Source organism: Lactuca serriola, chromosome 2 (assembly GCF_051521515.1).
Source record: "Lactuca serriola cultivar US96UC23 chromosome 2, Lser_US96UC23_V15, whole genome shotgun sequence".
Taxonomy (NCBI): Eukaryota; Viridiplantae; Streptophyta; class Magnoliopsida; order Asterales; family Asteraceae; genus Lactuca; species Lactuca serriola.
In genome coordinates, this window is record NC_136409.1 from 19,798,597 (window position 1) to 19,819,788 (window position 21,192).

The window sequence follows — 21,192 nt, forward strand, 5'->3', positions numbered from 1 at the left end:
CCAAACTCGACGAGTAGTAGCGCGTAGAAATGAGAAATGAGAGTAGGGACTCGACGAGTTGGTGGACCAACTCGACGAGTCAGGTCAACTTCATGTTGACTTTGACCAAGAGGTTGACTTTGACCAGGGGTATAATAGTCATTTTACCCTTAGTATAGTTATCAGTATTTGATTGAGTGTACTTATGGAAATTGTAGCCGGGGTGAAACCGGAGCAGCAGCAGACAGATTCCAGAACAGTTCATCCAGCAGCTAGACTACAAGGTGAGTCTTCCTTCCAGTAGGAACGGGTCTACAGCCACAATGCCGACCCGTTTAGTTAGCAATAGTTCCGGACCTCGTTCCGATGCAGTAGTTAGATTGCTTGATGTCTTTGTGATTCAAGCATGTTTGCGTTATGTGTTCCGGACTTCGGTCCGATGCAGTATGCAGTAAATGTGTCTATGCTAGTTTATATGTTTATGTTATGCCATGTTATGCTCAGTCAGTTTCCGGACTTCGGTCCGATACAGGGGACAAGGTCCCAGTCAATTCCGGATTTCGGTCCGATGCAGTTAGTTCCAGACTTTGGTCTAATGCAGGGGACAAGGTCCCAGTTAGTTCCGGACTTCGGTCCGATGCAGTTTCCGGGCTTCGGTCCGATGCAGAGGGCAAGGCCCTAGTTAGTTCCGGACTTCGGTCCGATGCAGTGGGCAAGGCCTAGTATGTGTTTATATGTTATTGTATGGTATGTGGTACTTTGGGGGAGCTCACTAAGCTTCGTGCTTACAGTTTCAGTTTTGGTTTCAGGTACTTCCGTAAGTAAAGGGAAGAGCTCGGGATGATGGCATCGCACACACCACAGCTTCAGTTTTTGTCCTGAGAGTTGATTTAGTTTTTCATAGATATCATTGATACAGTCTTGATACCGTTTTCTCGTGATACTTTGTTATGGTTTTGAGATATTGACGTATGGGTTTTTATTTTATGGTATTGATCTAATGATTTTACTAATGATTAAACAAAAGTTTTTGGGTCGTAATTTGGGATGTTACAAGGCTATTTCCCCTTCTTGACCGTTTGACTAGTCATTCCAACGGCCAATTTAATTTTTTTTAATAAGAATTTTTACATACCAATTTTACCTATAAATACCTTCTTCAAACCCTTATTTCTTACACCATTCTTTTCTCATTCTAACACAAAATACACACAACATTTTCACAACCAAAACCATGGATCCCAACCAAAATATCCCTCCAAACTATAGAAATCGCAAACCCGATAACACTTTTGTGTTAGATACAACCCCTCAATAATTACTGAATATGGAATCACCTCAGGGTGGTTTTGTCAATTTGCTTCAAACCGGTTCCCCTATCCAACAAACAACAATTTTCCAACAACAATATCAAGCTTTCCCGACCTTCCAACAACATTTCCAACAATTCCAACAACAACAATTCTAACCACAACCATCACAACCCTATCATTCTCCGGATTTTGTTTCAAAAAACTCAACATTCACCACCACCTCAACCTAAAAAAAACTGGCCCGACCCACCACCACCTACGAAATGGTCCAATGGACAAAAGAGGAAGAAGAAAAGCTAGCGGAGGCATGAATTTCGACTTCCCAAGACCCAATCGAAGGCGATAGTCAAACATACAATTGTTTTTAGGAGAAAGTTAGAGTGGTATTCTATGATTTAACGGGAAGTGAAAATGAAATCCCAATTAAATTAGCTCGAAGTGGCACGATATTCGACTAAAATGCACCAAACTTGGAGGAATTTACAACCTCTTAAACATATGAAAAAACGGGTCAAACGATTTCGATGACTTCAAGGCGGCTTTGGACCAATTTGAAAAACTAACGCAAACCCGCAAAGCTTTTGCGTATGTGAAAGCATGACTAAATTTGAAAGATGCTCCAAAATGGAAAGAGCAAACAGAAGGAAGTTCACAATCTTCCAGTTTGTGGGGTTGGATACACCAAAGAAATGGATGAAACATGAATAAAATTTCCCTAGGTAGATCAACTATCAAATCAGAAAGGGCCATCTATAGGTTAGTGGTTAAGCCAGTCTGTTGTTGTATTGTACTTATCTTCAGAAATAAGTGATAAAGAGACCTGCATAAAAGTCAAGTGAATTAGTCTAAAAAAGACTTTTGTAATCATGAACAACATATTCCCTCTGGAAACTAAAGCTTGAGATAAAGAGAAACATGTATCCAAATGTATGATCATGAATCTTTTGGAAATTTTCTATATCATCAAAAGTAGGTAGACTGCCATTCATTTATATCAAGAAAACAAATTCATTTATTTTGGTAACTTTGAATGGAATAACATAGGGAAGAATGAGAATTATAAACAACCATGGAAACTAATGTAACTCTAGGAACATATGTTTCATATCCGTTGACATAACAATTGCCAAAGCTACCTGGTAAGTAAAACCAAATACACAATCAAAATTTGAATTAGCAATGAAAGGTTGCGGAGTCTGTATCTAATAAATTAATTTTGTTCCTCCCTAATTCATCACTGGTCATCCCACATCCGTAACGGAAATCGAGGACCATCCCCCTCCCTTTTGTCGATGATTATCATCGACCCTAAGGCACATCATTGAATAATATCGCCTAATTTAAAAGGAAACACAAAGAATAAAGAAGAAACAACAGGAAAACATGGAGGATGATGGCAACGAAATACGGGGGCATATCGAATCCTATCAAAATCTCGTAAGAAGGATACAAAGTGTTAGATTATCTATTTTTTTATTCTATTTCCCATTCTTTTAAATTCAAGTCTATGCAACTCAAAAAATGAACCAACTTGACATAGGAAAAAGATGGAAATAAGATTGGCATATATATATATATATATATATATATATATATATATATATATATCATTAACAAAAATGTGTGAATAAGAAGCATATGTAATCGATGATGGAGTACCGGTTCTTCGAAGCATTTCATCAAGCACTTGACGTGCATCTTCAAATCTGCCCATTATGAACAACAAAACAATCTAATAAACCCAAAATTAGTTTCTATTTTCACTAAGAAGGTTTGTCCAAAATAAGATATCGATTCATTTCAGAATTTGGTTGGAGGATTAGGAAAATCTACGTGAAAATATAAAAGGAAATAGAAGATTACTTCTCAAATGAGGTTCCACATTTTGAATGGTTAAGATCACCTGATATGGACTCTGACGTTATGTGGTGTATGCTACCCGACCATAAAGCTCATACCGGTGACATGTTGCAAGAGAAGTTGAAAATAATAAGTAATAAGTATCGTTAATTACATTTAACATTTATAGTGTTCTAACATTTTTATATTTATAATTTATAAATATGCTTTACGAAAATAAAAAGTGAAACATTAAAATAAATAAGATATAAGTGGATGAATTAGGATTGAAAATATTATAATCCACAATCTGTTGTTTAAGTGTGATGCTAAACTGAATAGTTTACCCATGTTTACCATTTATAATTTCTTCTTCATGTTTATTGAATAGAGTAACACCCAACTATTACATAAGAATTGAATAAGATAATTATGGTAGATTGTATACAAATATCACCGTATTAGTTGTTGACCTCACCACTAAATCAGAAAAGATCATACCTTAGACCTCAACATTTACATAATTCAAAATCAAGGAAATACAGGAATAACACTATTAATGTCACACCCCCGAACCAGACGGCGGAAACGTCCAAGCGTTCACGTGACTAAATTTGAATATTATCACATTGAATATACATGAATCATAACATAAACATCACCATGCATCAATATACTACAACTGACATTGTTCACATCAAGTACATTGTTTTAACATTACAAATCCATAACATAAAATGTTTGATAGTTTTCAAAAGCACAACACCCTAACATACTTGGTACTACTCCTTAGCTTACCTATTACCTGAGAATACAAGTTATTTTTAAAACGGTCAACATGTGGAATGTTGGTGAGTTCATAAGATAGTTTGATATGAAAATGTTTTGTGTAGTTTGTAAGAAAACAACCCAGAAGATCCGATATTTTCTGAAAAGACCATTGTTTATATAAAAGTGTGAAGATCCGTAAATATATGCATGATGATTTCAAAACATGTATAGTTGAAAATTTTCGTATTAAAAGTACCAGTGAAAAATGTTGAACTTCCCCCGAAAACCCGATGTTTTCACAAAATAAAGAAAATATCATATAACTGTTCGAATTGTGTAACATCCTGATTTGGATGGTCCATGATTAGGGTTCGTGGGCCACGAGTCGGGCACGAGGAAGTCTTAGGTTGTGGCGAGTTTCTGGAATCGTAAGGCATCTCATCACCTTTTCGTAGGTATAAGGATCTTTGGAATCAGAGTTATATCAAAGAAGCTATGAAAGTTTGGAGATTTGGCAAGATGAGTCCCTAAAGTGAGGATTTTGGCAGCGAAGTACGTTGGGCGTACGTATGCGTACGCTTAGCGTACAGATGCGCGTGTTTCTTAAGCAAGAGCCACCTAGTATGCTGGGCGTACTGGGGGGTATGCTGGGCGTACTAGGAACAGAAGGAAACCCTAATTAAGTGAAGTGTCCCTATAAAAAGAAAGAGATGGTCTCATTTCTGGCCACCTTCCTTAGTTATTAAACCCTCTCAAACCCTAATATCCGTTCTTGAAGCTTGTGGTGGCCATGATGAGCTTGCTTGTGTTCTTGTGGAATTTAAGAGTTAAGAAGGAGCATGGAAGGGAGTGAAGTTGAAGAGCAGGTTGTGGATCTGAGCTTTCTTGGGGCTAGAGCACCATTTGAAGGTATAAAGCTGCAAGTTTCCCTCTCTTTTTGTTTTGTTCATATTAGGGTCCATTTTAGGGTTTTTGGTCCCAAGCTTGAGGCTTTATGAGTTGATGCACTCCAGATCTTAATAACCTGTCCTTTTAAGTGTTTCTAGTGGTGGAGAACGATAAAAATAAGGTCTTGAACGTGTAAATCTACCCATGCATGAGTTATGAGCATTTTGGGTTAAGAAAGTAAGAGTTTTTATGTGTTGTGACCTTATTAGCCTGCAAAGGCTTAAAGTCGATAACTTTATGGAGTAGGAGATGTTAGGAAGTCCAGATCTAAGAGATGAGTTAAGTTCTTAATGGGTTAAGACCCATAAATTGATCTAAGCAAAACTGAGAGTACGCCCAACATAATCCTAGTACGCCCCGCGTACTGGGCTGAGGTCCCCGATCAGAATTGTGCATGCTTGAGTACGCTGAGCATACCAAATGAGGTACGCCCCGCGTAACCCCTCTGTGGGCTTTTGGGCTAAGTGATGTTTTGGGCCTTGAGTGTTGGGCCTGGAGTTTGGGCTTCATGCATAAAGTCTTGGACCAACGGAGTGTATATATGTGCTTTGGGGCCCTTGGTTTGGGCTTGCCTTTTTGGTTGGGAATTGGGCCGTGTGAGGACCCATTTATTATTGGGCTTTGGTGGGCCCAATGGGCTTAAGGTATTAATGGGCTGTTAGGTGGTCTATCTTTAGACCCAATGAGTGAGAGGTTGGACTTAGCTCCTAATTGAGATTTATTGTGGGTTTGGCACAAAGTTAGAGTCTGGTGCGTAGTAGCAGTGATTATAGGAGTTGTTCTTCATCCGAGGTGAGTCTTCTCACTATACTTTACCTAGAGTGGTAATTAGAGTTATGTAACAGAGCATTTTGTATGTTATTTATATGATATGATACACTGCATTATTTCTATGTGATTTATGTTGTGTATGTTCCAGAGTTTACAGAGTTAGAACCGGAAGGTTCACAGAGTTAGGACTAGAGGGTCCACAGAGTTAGGACCAGAGGGTCCATAGAGTTATAGCCTCGAGTGGCTAATATGTGTTATATGTGGTATTTTGTGGAACTCACTAAGCTTCGTGCTTACCATGTTATGTGTTATGTGTTTCAGGTTTTTCTTATTTGGATCGCGGGACAACACCGACTTGATTGTACATACCAGAGAAAGAGTTAAGAGGATCCTGGATTACCATTTTATTAAACATGGAGCTATGTTTTGTGATTTTAATAAATGATGTTTTGCGAAATATGTACTGAGAATTATAATTTTTCAAAAGAAAAATTGTTTTGAAATTTACGGTGTTACAAATTGTTATCCCATCCCTTGAATGATTTTGATTTACCTTGATTACTTGATTAATATTAGATTTATTTATGTGAGTCGTTATAACCATGCATGATAATGACTAGTTCGTCTGTCTTGACACTCTGGTGAATGCCAGAATTGATCTTAAGATTTTGTCACTCTAGATTGGCCGAGTCTAACTGTAGCGAACAACTGAGGTGTGGAAGAGTCACCCCCGTATAGATTTATACACAAACTCTCGCTATCCCTCCAGGAGACTTTGATTATAACTACAGACTACGACCGACACACGTTGGTGCTACCCGTTATTACTCACTAAATCCCAATTGAATTTGATTACTATTGATTATTGACTAGGGGTGTAAATTAGCCGAGTCGAGCCGAATACTACCAAGCTCGAAACTCAGCTCGACTAAAATACTCGAGCTCGAAACTCGACTCGAACTCGACTCGAGCCTTGATTTCAAGCTCGAGCTCGGGCTCGTGAAATACTCGACGGTCTCGAGCTCGGCTCGGCTCGGCTCAACTAATATTTAAAAAAAATCAAAATCACTAAATTGAGTAAGAAATATTAAACATTCCACATGCAAATGTACAAACTACCAAAAAAACCAATATTAATCACCGAATATCAATATAACATCAACCATATATGTCATAAATGAATAATTATAAAGAAATGACATATATCCTATAAATGAACAATTATAAAGAAATGACATATATGTAAATTACACTAAGCTCGCGAGCCTTACGAGCTGAGTATTTTTGTACTCGAGCTCGGCTCAATAAGGTACTCGAGTAGCTCGAGCTCGAGCTCGGCTCGATTAAGGTCGAGTTAATTTCGAGTATTTTCCGAATCGCTCTCGAGTTTCTCGCGAGTTGGCTTGTCTCACTTACACTCCTATTATTGACCCGTATTTGTTTACTTGGATTGACGACAGGCCTAATAAACGAGAAGATGATTACAAGATCCTACTATTCTCGCGTATTATTTATGGCTATTGATTATACGAAGGACACGCTGGCCCATTTCGCATTTGATTTACTTGGACCTTACTAGCAATGCTAATGGGCCACTAAGGCCCAATAGCACTTAAAAGCCATTGAGGGTCCCTTAAATATGAAATTGGGTCATAGAAGGCCCAATAACATTTATTATTATCCCTTGGGCCCAAAAATCATGTTTGATTGGAACTTTCAAGCCCAAAGATTTGAATGTTTACTTGCTTTAGGTGTAGTTTAATTGTTGGAAAGTTTGATTGGGTGATTGTTAATTTCGCATCGGAACAAGGCCAGTCGGTTATTTTTAACGATGTTTGGAATGTTACGTATTTTCATCTTTCCATTTTCATGAGTGGTAGTTTGGTATTTTATTTTAACTCAAATATCTTAAAATAAAATAATTGACTCAAAAATCTTGGTTTGAACCCCTTTCAGCCCTTCTTTGGTAAAATTGACAATTTTAGTCCTTTATAAGAAAAAAAGACATTTTAAGCCCTTAAACCATTTTCTTGACACTTTTGACCCAAAGATTTGTTCAAGTGATATTTTTAGCTCAAAACTTATTCTTTGGCAGTTTCAGCCCTTCCAGAAAAGTATTTTTTCGGTTAAAGCCCAAACTTTTGCAACTTTTACAATTTTGGCCCAAAATTCAAAACGTTTACATTTTTTATCCTTGTTTGGAAAATACATCATTTTGACCCCTGAAATAGTTTTGTTTACCCTTTTTACCCCCTGTTTTGAGAAGTTTATCATTTCACCCCCTTGAAAGTTGAAATTTTCGCAAGTCATGGCTTAATGGGTCGAAAAGCCCAAAATTTGGCCCATTAAGCTACAATTTACACTTCTAGCCCTTAAAAGAGTATGATATCCATAAAAACATTTATTTTTATTGATTTGACTCTTTTAGTCCTTAAGAATCCGTGAATGACAATCTTTCCCCAAACTTTTGCTTATTTGACAAAAATAACCCAATAATGAGTCTTATGTTGTAGCATGTTTACTTTAACCCTTATATGGTAGATTTTTCTTAACTAGTTATGTGTAATACACCCTAGATCACATATTTTTCCCTTATGAACTATAGATCTCGAAATATATTTCCTTTTTGGCACATATTTACCACATATACACATGAAATCACACATAGCACACACATACACATAGATCTACACATTTTACTTGTATTCTCCCCCATAAAACATATGAAAACCGAAAATAAAGGGGTATGAACTCACCTTGCTTAGTTGTTCTCGGTTTGAAGAAGAAATGGGAAGAGTTTGATGCTATTTTTCGGCCCTAGCAAGCTTTCTTGGGTTGATTTCGAACTTAAGAGCTTCTAAGGAGTAGATCATGAGAATTGTGTGTGTTAGGAAGAAGTTTTGATGAAGTAAATAGTATAGCTTATGGATCTAAACAATAACTTACCAATGATGATGATTATTGTGGAATAACCTTCTTGAAAAGCCCTAGATCTTGAAATTTTGGTGGAGGAAAGGAAAGTGTTCTTTAGAGAACTTGGAATGAGAGTTTGAAGTTGTGTGGGTGTGTTCTCCTTGTGTTCTCGGCCGAAGAAGAAAAAGAGATGGGAGAAGAGAGAGAGAGTTGCATAAATGCATGAGTCTTGCATGGTAGTATGGGATGTAATTGTTTTATTATTTATTGTGTAATATGGAGGTGGCACCTCCAAATTCAACCTCCATTCCCCCCCCCCCTCTTTTATATGTTGGCCGAGAATGGGCTAAGGAGAGGAATGTGTTGGGCCTTTTTGAGTTTGAGTCCATAATATGGGCCCAATTTGATGGTTTTCGGCCCATTGGACCTTTTAGAGAAATTTACGGCCCAATATTCATCAAGTATGAGTTTTTATGGCCCATTAGGGCTAATTAGGTTAGTTATGGCCCAATAAGGTCCATTAGGGTATTTTATTTCATTCTAGGCCCAATATGGCCCAAAATGTTAAAATAAATGGAAGTGGGTCCAATTAGAGCCCATTTAAGAGTTTTAAGCCCAAAATAGTCAAATTGGAAGCTTATTGGCCCATTAGGCCCAATAAAGAAATCCTAGTCCATAATGGACTTAAACCGAGATTTATAGGGTTTCCAATTCTTTGTTGACTATTTGAAGTGCTTGCATAGAACGTTTGATGGAAAATTTGTTGTTATTGAATAAGCATCATACGTGTTTTCACATTTTTGGTTCACAAATGTTATCATTGTTGTTGTTACATGGTATAGAATTCCTAGTTGTGACAATTAACTACTAAAGTGTGCAAGTTTCATGACCACTCAACTTGATAAAAAATGAAATGTTTTTTCTAATTAAGCATTATCTAACAACACTAAACAAAAAGCAAGTAATTTTATTTTTGAGAATTATAGGAATGGATGTATCAGCAGTGAACAGAAATCAAGTAAATAGTTTTCCATAATAAATCGTCATTATTAATCTCATATTGAAAAGGAGATTTATATGAAAAAGCAAAGTAAAAGTTCACCTATCATTTTATACACCATCGTTTTTGCAATGTAGATTAAACCATATCTCATGCCTTCATCTAAACAAACATGAACCAAATAATTATCACTTGTGTATTCATATGCAATTATTGTTAGACCAAATCTATTACAACTGAGTGAACTATAAGGAACAAAAAAGGCAATCTTGCTCAATAATAATGGAGTCCACTTGAAAAATGTAACCTGAAGGTTACTCGGGATGCCACTCGCATCTACAATACTTTCAGAAGTTTCTTTTTTTGGAGAAATCCCTATTAACAACAAAATAACAATGAGATTATTATGCAATCAGTTTACAACATTACATCCCTTCTTCCACGACATAGTCTCTTAGGCATTTCATCAAACACATTGTATGCAACATGAAACTTACCTGCACAAGAAATATTTTGAGAAATGTTTCACTTACATGCCTAGTCAAGGAAGAGAAACATTAAGTTTATGTTCACGGTTCTTCATCCTCAGTATTCTATAACACCAACGTCCTTGTAATAAGAAAATCACAACAAACAAACATGTATTAAATAATGAAACGGGAAATTTGAAAATGCCCAGTTTGATAAATTGCAAGGTTAGCTGGTTAAACTAAAAAAAAAATAAAAAATTGAAGCCCATATAATTTTTAATTGTAAATTGATATAAAACAAAAACAAAATCATAAAATGTTACATGATTAAAACCTAGATGGGTATCATATCCAAAAGCTGAGCAAGATTGGTACTCCAAGATACCGACATCATCTGTCGATATCCCCTATGTTGGTCAATTAGAGCTTGGTACTCCAAATAGATTCAAATACTCAAACCGAAGAATCCCTGGCTTCACGAATTTGTGAAAATTGATTCAGTATGTGAAATATAATCAACTCATTTACCAAAAATTTATTGAAACATACATAAACACATATCGATTATAGTGGAGACGATGTTCCAAATTCTGAAGTTGTGGCGACGAAATGCGAGCAACCCTAATCAATTACAGTGGAGACGGTAGTGGTGGCAGTCGGGGAGAAGCAGGAGCGAGAACAATTGAAATCACCGTTTTCTCCAAATCTAGGGAAGAGAGCAGTGGAGACGATCGGTCGATTGTGTGATGTTTTTGCCCTAAAAATCAATGATAGAAGAGATGCAAATCAGTTTAGAGAGAGACTGAGGGTTTTAGAGAGGCGGTGAGAAACATGTATATAAATATCTAGATAAATAAGCGATGAGTTTTCTAAAGAGATAACACGTAGGATAACACATAATAGTGGAGACAATCAAAAAACAAAACATATTTAATAAATAAATAAAAAAAGATAGAAAAAATCCAACAAATGACAACAAAGTACTCTTCACTAAAAGGCTTCAAAATTAAACTATATATAAATTATATGATTTTATGTATTTTTGATTTAAATTTAATTAAAAAAATAAAATAGAGTGACACACAACATGATCATTTTGCCCAAAACTAAACTTTAAGAAAAATATTAAACTAAAGGGCGATGAACGCATGCAGCCGCTAGCCCGCTACACAAATATTAAAGATCACGATCACGATCACGATCACGACCACGATCACCTCTTAATTACTTTCGTGCCAAGTTATAACTTATAAGCTCTCTCGTTTAGATTTTATAAGCTCTCTCGTTTAGATTTTACTTTAAACCCCCGTTTTCTAAAACCCTAATCTGTTAATCCACCCAACCTTGCTCGAACGAACTGCAAAACCAAATCGTTCAACTTATGATCTATGGCAAATGCGATGAATGAAAATAGAGGAGAACCTGACAAAACCCTTACGTTCACGAAACAACCTTATATCGTAGATGTTGGCCCCCGAAAGATGTAAGAGTTTTCCTACTTATTTCACACTATTTTCGATTGTTCGATTGTTAATAATCATACTGATTCTGCTCAATGCTTGATTTGATAACAGTAAGGACGTTAAATTCTCAATGTTTTCTGGCGAGGATGTTCTCAAACTGGGGGAAGTTCAGGTTTCTCGTTCCCAGTATTATGTGAGTCAAGAGGACAAAAGGCCTGTTGATAATGGCGTGTTGGATGCGCACATGGTAATTCGTTTTGCTCTGCATTATATACATGTTATGTCATCTGTTATAACTGTAATTGATTGATGGTTTGATCACTACCTGCAATTTGAAATCAGATCCCATTTTGCGGATGAAATATGTAATTGTTAGTGGTAGAATTGAGGATATTATTGCGTGTTGCGCTAAGGGGATTTGAAGAGTACACAACTTGTTAACTGATGAAAATAGCAAGAGTTTTGAAATAAACACTAATGTTTAAGTTATGAATGAGGGTTTAGTGTTGACAAGGTGGCTATTTTAGTTTTTGGTGTGTTACTATCATAATTTCTGTTTGTCAGGCCTGTGAAAAGATGTCCTGTTGTCCAAGGACCTTGCCACCTGAACTGTACAGGTTGTTTTCATCTCTTCATCTTCTGATTTATATGGGTTCTTTGAATTGAATAAGAACCTATGTGGGTATGTCTTTGCTTCTCACCTTATGCTACATCTTTTCTAGGTCACTTGGCTTACTGTATTATTAATCTACTTTTACTTCTTATTATCCATGAGGTTCTGAAAGGCATCTTTGTTGGTATCTCAGGGTCCTACAAACAAGCTCGGTACATGTGAGACATGCCATGGGGATTTTCATAGTTGCCCGGGTCACTTTGGCTACCTGCCACTTGTGCTGCCAGTTTATAATGTTGGATATATGTCTCATGTTGTGGACATTTTGAAGTGCATATGCAAGGTATTGTAGCTGCAATTTATGTTTGCTTTTCCCCTTCCCCTTCTCTTTCCCATTTACATGGTTTTTCCTTTTCAGTTTTGTTCCCGCATACTGTTGGTGGAGACAGAACGTGTAAACTTCTTAAAGAGGATTAGAAATCCAAATTTGGACCATTTAAGGAAGACTGGAATTTATAAGCAGGTAGTTAAAAGGTGTACTGCTATGGCAAGTAGTAAGAAGGTGGTGATATGCTCTAGATGCCATTATGTAAATGGTTCGACACTTACCCTATTTCTATATCTTATTATCTTTTACGTTTCTGTGTCTTGTTTACCTCACATAAAATCTTAATAAACTTTTCCCAGTGCTGTTCCTATTTGTCTCTTATCCATAAACACAAAGACAAATTTATACAACCATCAATTTTAACACCAAACTTACCATAATTCTTTTATTTAGAAAATACATGTAAGTTAATGCTCATTTATAATACAAAATAGGCACAGTGAAAAAGGCTGTGGGAACAGTAGGAGTCATACACGATCGAAGCAAAGTTCAAAATACCACCTCAAATGAGTTCAATGATACTATTTACCTGAAGGGGTCGAATACACCTGCCAAATTGTCACCTTCTGTAGGCCCTGACAAAGCTCTTAAGCTTTTTAAGAAGATGCTGGATGAGGTACATTTTTCTATCTTCTGTGACTCTAGTTGACTTCTGTTTCCTCTGTCTCAAAAATGCTTTCTTGCATGTAAACTGCAATGGGCTATCATTGCTACTACTTTCTGTTTTGGAGAGAAATTGCAACATAAATAGTAGTTTATTTACAATTGTTGATGTTTACTTATTTTTTATTGTGTTACAGGATTGTGAACTGCTTTATCTTGCTGATAGACCTGAGAAACTCATTATATCCATCATTCCCGTTCCTCCTATATGTATTCGTCCTTCTGTCCCAGTTGCTGGTGGAGCAATGAGGTGCATTTCAATTACAAATTTCTTGCTGAATTTGAGCTTTTCTATACTATTGTAGTATTGTGAAGGATTTGCTTTGTGCTTTGTATGATACCATGACTTCATATAGGAGCGTCTGGAGGCTTAAAATCAGGGTATTGGAGTATTTACCTGCTTACCCTTGCCCCACTTTGCTCAGCTTTATTGCTTGTATCTATTTTTTCTTTAGTCAAACATCGTTTTCTACCTCCCCCTTATCCTTGTTCTTATGGGACTTGGATATTATTGTTGTTATATTGTATGATAGCATGTTTTATTGCAACTGCATAATTTAATGCCCTCCTAGAGGCTGTAGTAGACATAGTCTTCTGTATCTAATTAGGTTACAAGTTTTGCCTTTTTGTATCTAAGTAGTTTACATATGTGGAATATGGTTTCTTCTCTTTGTATTCTTTTTGTTATTAAGCTGCTATTTATCTTCTCTTTTCTCTCCTCTATGTTGCAGCAATGAGAATGACATTACATTGAGATTGGCAGAAATTATAAGAGCCAATGCATCTGTTCGTGAGGCGTTATCAGGAGCAAGTGTCCATAACAAAAGCTTGGTACTGTTTTGTTTTTCTATTTCTATTTCTATTTAATCTTATTATCCCTCTTAAATAATCTCTTTTCTCTTTTATTTATTTATCTATTGATACCCTGTTGTGAAGTGTTGAAGCAGATTAGCTAGACTACTAATCCAGATGTTTCTTATGATGATGTTGTTGTAGGGTGTTTTATGGGATAATCTGCAACTTAGTGTTGCACAATATGTAAACAGTGATGTCCGTGTAGCAGATTCATCTCAGCAGAATGGCAAACGAATTACTGGCCTTGTTCAACGCCAAAAAGGCAAGCAAGGGCGTATTCGGAAAAACTTATCTGGGAAGCGCGTTGAGTATACTGGAAGGACAGTTATCTCCCCTGACCCTAATCTAAAGATTACAGAGGTCACTCACTCTCACTCACTTGCTTCCCCATTTTTCTTTTTTCTTTTTTATGAGAGTATTTATTGTTCCAGGTTGGAGTTCCTATCAAAGTGGCCATGACTTTAAGCTACCCTGAGCGTGTTTCAGATCACAATATTGAGAGACTGAAGCGTGCTATACGTAATGGAACTTATGTATACCCTGGTGCAACCCATTTAAGAAAGAAAGATGGTAGCATAATGTAAGGATTTCTGGTGCTCAAGTGTTATGAATTTATGATGAATTCTGATTAAAAAAATGAATTTTGGTTTGATGATATGTAATGCTTTCTTTAGGTCATTGCGTTTTAATGCTAGAAAGCGTTTGGCTGAGGAGTTGAAACTTGGTGACATAGTTAATCGCCATTTAAAAGATGGTGATGTTGTCCTCTTTAACAGGCAACCTAGCTTGCATCGTATGTCAATGATGTCTCACAGGGTGAGTAACTGAGTATGATGAAACTTTTCTGAATTAAAACTTCTCTTATTATCATTTTTTTGTTATCTCATGATTTGGTATGTGTATGTATGTAGGCAAAGATAAAGCATTGGAACACGTTTAGCTTCAATGAATCTGTTTGTAATCCTTACAATGCTGATTTTGATGGTGATGAGATGAATATTCATGTTCCACAAACAGAAGAGGCTCGAACAGAGGCTCTTATGCTAATGGGGGTAATCTTCATAATTTCATATCATATGCACTTTTACTGCATTATATTAGTTATCAACTTATCATATCACATATTACTAAATGTTTGTTTTTTTTTTTTTTCAATCATGAAGGTGCAACACAATTTATGCACACCAAAGAATGGGGAGATTTTGGTTGCATCCACTCAAGATTTTTTGACAACTTCTTTTTTTATAACAAGGAAGGACACGTTCTATGATCGTGCTTCGTTTGCACTTATCTGTTGTTATATGGGTGATGCAAATGATCCCATTGATTTGCCAACACCTGCTATACTTAAGGCAAGATAAATAACACAACTTGCTCTAATTATTTTGTTATATTTGTTTATATGCAATTTGTTTGTTTGACATCGGTTTATTTTATTGCAGCCAATAGAGCTTTGGACTGGTAAACAACTGTTTAGTGTGTTGTTGCGCCCATATGCAGATATGAGAGTTTATCTGAATCTCAGTGTTACTGAAAAGAGTTACACCAAGCCAAAGGGAGAAAGGGTGAAGCCTTATGAGACAATGTGCCCTAATGATGGATACATCTATATTCGCAATAGTGAACTCTTAAGTGGGCAGCTTGGGAAGGCTACTTTAGGTCAGTTTTCTTTCTGTTCAATTCTGTCATTATTTGTAGTTAAATAGTTTTCCTAGATTTATTTATTTATTTATTATTATTATTTTTTAAATCAATCTTTTTAGAATGGCGTTTTCCAAGATATGGAAGCTGTTTTATAGACTAAGAATATATGATGAGAAGACATTTTGTCCCAAAAAGTTTAATTTTTCAAAACCTTGCTATGCTTACATACCTTCTCTGTTATAAATTATGAGAGCAGTTTGTGAATATGCTGTTTACTAAGGAGCATGTTTATCTATCCTCCTCAGCTATAAATTATTACAGCTTGCTATATGTACATATCATTTACATAAAGTTATGCTCCTTACTAGATTTGTTTCAAAAGTTGTAATATTTATTGTTTTAGAACATATAAGTGTAAATATATTACTAGAATCAATGTTAGAAAGATCGAGTGGTTACAGAGTACTTCCCAGTAGTCATTTGTTTTGTACACAAGATAGAATTTTTTGCTACTCTTACTGTTCCTCAAGGAGGTAGAAGGGATGATGGATTAAATGTTAACTTTAACCATGTGCTGATGAAAATGCATCGATAGGCTAGAGTGGTAAGTTACCATTTTGCCCTTCTAAAGTGAAGCAACCCTATCACTTTGACACTTGATGCTAATGTTATGTTGAGAAGAAGACTGAAATCAGATAGGATTGACATTTGACAATACTTATTTTGAAACTCAAAATGAGTATGATCAGATCTTTTAGAAATTTCACAAATACTTTAATGTACATATATATGTTACAAAGGTGTCCTCCTTATTACAATGAATGAACTTTTATATGATTGCAACAGGGAATGGCAACAAGGATGGACTTTACTCGGTTCTTCTTAGGGACTACCATTCACTTGCTGCTGCTGTTTGCATGAACCGCTTAGCAAAACTAAGGTACTTTTCATCAATCTAATGTAGTTAGCTGATGCTACATATGTTATAATTATAGGTTGTCATCTATGTTGTAATGTTTGGTGAAAGTGTATAATGAGATTATTCTGATGCAGTGCTCGGTGGATAGGAGATCATGGATTCTCAATTGGAATTGATGACGTTCAACCTGGGGATAATTTGAATCACAACACAAACAGAATCATTTCACAAGGGAATAAAAAATGTGATAATTTCATCCTCGATTTTAATAAAGGAAACCTCAAGTGTCAACCTGGTTGTAATGCTGCTCAGACCCTCGAAGCTCAGATCACAGGTGTCTTGAATAAGATCAGAGATGAAACTGGAAAGGTAATAGTAAATACCTTCCTCCCTCCATTTCTTTGTTTTCTATCAACTATTGATGCAATCAAGATTGTAAACCGTATAAAATAAATTGAGATAAAACTATTGAATTTTTGGACAGGTGTGTATGGAAAAACTACATTGGAGAAACAGCCCCTTGATTATGTCTCAATGTGGGTCGAAAGGTTCTCCTATCAATATCAGTCAAATGATTGCATGTGTTGGTCAACAATCAGTTGGAGGTCAACGTGCTCCAAATGGATTTATTGACCGAAGCCTTCCCCATTTCCCCACAAACTCTAAGACCCCTGCTGTATGTTTTCTCTCTCATATTCCTTCTTTAGTATAAATATCTATCTATCTTTGTGCATGGTTTCTTTTTCATTCTTATTACTCTTTTTCTTTTATCAAATGCAGGCAAAGGGGTTTGTAGCAAATTCTTTCTATAGTGGTTTAACTGCTACTGAGTTTTTCTTCCATACAATGGGTGGACGAGAAGGGCTTGTGGATACAGCTGTAAGGAATAGGATCCTTTTACATGTTTATGAAATATGAATGGAAGCACTAGTTTTCGCATATCAAACCCTAGAAAAAGGGGTAATTGAAGTAATGCTTATGATTTACACTTTTACAGGTTAAAACAGCTGAGACAGGTTATATGTCTAGAAGACTGGTGAAGGGAATGGAGGACCTGTATGTCTGCTATGATGACACAGTAAGGGATTCCAATGCAAGTATTATTCAGTTCACATATGGTAGTGATGGAAGAGACGCTTCTCAAATGGAAGGAAAAGCAGGATTTCCTCTCAACTTTGATAGGTTGTTGAACAAAGTCAAGGTCTTATATACTCTCATTCTAATTTCACTTTATCATAATTACTTTTTGCTCCATCCGTTTTCATATCTAATAAGGTTTTTTTTTTTTTTTTTTTTTTTTATTGTTATTTTGAAAAGGCTACATGTCCAGCTGGACAACACAGAGGCATGTCTCCTACAGAGATCCGTGAAATGGTTGATGAGCGTCTTTCAATGCATGATATGAGTACAGAAGGAGGTTGCTCTGAGGATTTCAGGAGGAAGCTAAAAGAATTTCTTGAAAAGAAAGCTGCAACACTTGAATTCACTAGGAGAGTGCTTAATGGTGAAGAATCCTTAATTCTTGAAAATGTTGCTCAAAGCATATGTGGCATCACTTCTCAACAGCTCAAGGTATTTGAAATGTTTATCATTTTTCGTTATGCATGCTCTCCACCAAAGACTTTTAGTTGCTATTTGCATTCTCTGTTAAGAAGGATTAGATAGGCTTACATGAATAACAAAATTTAAAGGGAAAATTACAAAAAACTATTATATTTTTGTCAGTGTTGCGGTTTAACCACTAATACTTTATTTTTCCAGTCAAACCTTTAAACTTGCAGACAATTTTCAAGATCAACCATTTTGACCCTTTATATCAAAGATTTCACAAATAAGTGGAAGTATGTTCTTGTTTTTTTGCATTTAGTCCTAGAATCAAAGTAGTAGGTCTCTAATGATCTAATCTATTTTAGGTTGTAATTAACTGATTTAGTTGTTTGTTATTAAAATAATATTAGGTATTTTTGGAAGTTTGCATTTCGCGTTACCATAATAAGAAGATTGATCCTGGGACAAATGTTGGTGCAATTGGTGCTCAAAGTATTGGAGAACCAGGAACACAAATGACCTTGAAAACTTTCCATTTTGCAGGAGTTGCATCCATGAGTATCCTTTTTCTCCTCATACTTTTCTTCATACTATTTTATTTTATGCACCATTTTTGGGTATTATTGATACTGTACACAAAAACATATAGTATAGTTCCCTCCTTAAGTCTTTGATAGATGTGACTCTTGGTGTTCCTCGTATAAATGAAATCTTAAATGCCACCAAGAAAATCAGGACACCTGTCATTACTGCAAAGCTTACATGTAATGACAGCGTTCCATTTGCAAGGCTGGTAAAAGGCAAAATGGAAAGAACTCTCTTGGGCCAGGTCAGACTCACTCACTCAGATAGATAACTAAATTACAGTAAGATTCATTCAGTAATTATTAATAAATGAATAAGTGTAGACTCACAATTATACATTAGATTTACATACAATATAAAAGATCACAGACAAACATGTTAATGGAATATACAAGTAACTGTTATGACATGTGTGTATCTCTTGAGATATTTTTGTGCCTTTTATGCAGGTTGCAAAGAGTATAAAGCTTGTAATGGGATTAAGATCTGCATCTATTATTATTTCTCTCGACACTGAAACAATTGGAGCACTACACCTCTCCTGTATAAATGCAAAAACCGTGAAAGAATCAATACTAAAGACTCCCAGAATCAAACTGAAGGACAAGGTAAGAATTGCCAACCTACTTTTTTTTTTTTGATTTCTTTATTATATATAGCATCTTATTTCTTAATAAGAAAAAAGTGAAAGTACAATTCTCTACAATTGAGTAAATTTTTATAAGTACAAAGCCTAAATAAGAAAAAGAAAATGAAAGTAGGTTGCTATTTGTTGAAGTTATCCCTATATTTTTGTTTTGGCAATTGTTGAGGTGTTGTTGCATATAACTAATTAGCTAACAATTATTTGTAATGGATATTTACAGCATATCCGTGTGTTGGATGATAGGAGACTTGAAGTGAATAATCCATCTACATATGATAGAAACAAACTTCTTTTCGATCTTCAAATGCTCATAAATAAGCTCCCATCAGTCATTGTAATGGTGAGTCGCATTCAAAACGAAATCTATATAATCTTCATTTAGATTTAATAAATTTAATTATAATTTTCTATTTTTCTGTTTGTTAGGGCGTTGGCACAATTGAACGCGCTGTGATAAACAAAAGAAAGGAGCGTGACAAGTTTAACTTACTTGTAGAAGGGTTAGTTTACACTTTACACTTTACACTTTACAAATACAAAAGAATACTATTTATTCCATTTTTAGAGGGGTATTTTAGACATTTTTGATTGAAACTGTCAGGACGGGGCTCCAAGCGGTGATGGGGACGGAAGGAGTGAATGGACTTGAAACGACAAGCAATCATATTCTAGAAGTAGAAGAGACACTTGGGATTGAAGCTGCAAGAAGGTCGATTATTAAAGAGATCCAATACACAATGGAAAGCCATGGAATGAGTATAGATATTCGACATATGATGCTTTTAGCTGATCTCATGACATACAAGGTAATAATAAATTTTTATTTTTTACTGTATACATTGTTGGTGGATGTAATGTAAATATGTAATGTAACAGGGAGAAGTATTGGGGGTGAATAGATTTGGGATTCAGAAGATGAAAGAAAGTGTGCTGATGTTGGCGTCATTTGAGACAACAGCAGATCTCCTTTTTAATGCAGCAGTGAAAGGACAAGTTGACAAGATAGAAGGCGTGAGTGAATGTATTATCATGGGCATACCAATACAGACTGGCACAGGAACAATTAAACTCAAACAAAGGTAGGTAGCTAGCTATATATGATATTTTTTATATTTTAAAATATACAAACATACATTATTGGTGTCATAAGTACGATTAATTCTGGGTTAAAAGGTGTCTAATATGATAATATGATAATTTTTGGCAGGGATGCACAAGTTGAGAAGATGTGCAAGGGATTGGAGCTCATTTTATCTGAATGATTCATTCTCATTTACATTTTTATCTGAGTGCATGAAAATACTTGAATACTAGTGTGCAATGTTTTTTGTATGGATTAATTTTTGGTTCTGAATATATTCGTGATCTTTCTTGTGTTTGGGTTTATTTTCCTGGATGCATTTATGAATTAACGTGGAGCTTGATTGAAATGGAATAAAAAAGTTTTCTGAACCAAAATCAAAAATAAACTGAAGTTTTGGCCAAAAACTGTAAACGAAACAAAGTTGGGTGGGCAATGGGTTCGGATCTGGGCAAGTGGGCGGGGAAACATGGTCTGGTTTTTTGACCCGAGCTAAAAATTATAGTGGGGGGGGGGGGGGGGGGGGGGGGGATAAACTGAACCCTCCTCCAAAATAACATGATGACGGATTAATTGCTCTGATACCAATTTGAACAACATGACGGATAAATGAGTATTAGGAAAAGATTATACCTGAATGATGCGTTGGATTATATTGATGATGGATTGTGTTGAATGATTGGATGATTATGTGAATAATTTGGATAGAACTCTGCTATTCAGAAATAGAACAACTATTTCAACAGAGAAGACAATTGAGATCAACTCAAGTTTTAAACACTC

The 21,192-nt window shown here is 35.7% G+C and overlaps 1 protein-coding gene across 3 annotated transcripts; it reads left to right on the forward strand.

The window, feature by feature from the left end:
- The first annotated feature begins 11,125 nt into the window (after positions 1-11,125).
- On the forward strand, positions 11,126-20,714 carry LOC145086036 (DNA-directed RNA polymerase III subunit 1-like). 3 transcript variants are annotated; one of them, XM_079023743.1, is made up of 27 exons: positions 11,126-11,487; positions 11,579-11,714; positions 12,274-12,423; positions 12,499-12,676; positions 12,903-13,084; positions 13,269-13,381; positions 13,863-13,962; positions 14,128-14,346; positions 14,418-14,566; positions 14,661-14,802; positions 14,898-15,038; positions 15,150-15,338; positions 15,429-15,645; positions 16,477-16,570; positions 16,684-16,918; positions 17,034-17,225; positions 17,330-17,428; positions 17,547-17,750; positions 17,867-18,121; positions 18,508-18,655; positions 18,775-18,926; positions 19,132-19,290; positions 19,549-19,668; positions 19,755-19,828; positions 19,930-20,134; positions 20,205-20,407; positions 20,536-20,714. In XM_079023743.1, the coding sequence occupies exons 1-27, from the start codon at positions 11,393-11,395 to the stop codon at positions 20,588-20,590; spliced, it is 4,206 nt and encodes a 1,401-aa protein (XP_078879869.1). In that variant the 5' UTR covers positions 11,126-11,392; the 3' UTR covers positions 20,591-20,714. The 3 variants fall into 3 exon arrangements, with proteins under 3 accessions (XP_078879869.1, XP_078879870.1, XP_078879871.1); XM_079023744.1 differs by lacking the exon at positions 11,126-11,487 and adding an exon at positions 12,032-12,149; XM_079023745.1 differs by lacking the exon at positions 11,126-11,487 and adding an exon at positions 12,032-12,084.
- Positions 20,715-21,192: the final 478 nt, after the last annotated feature.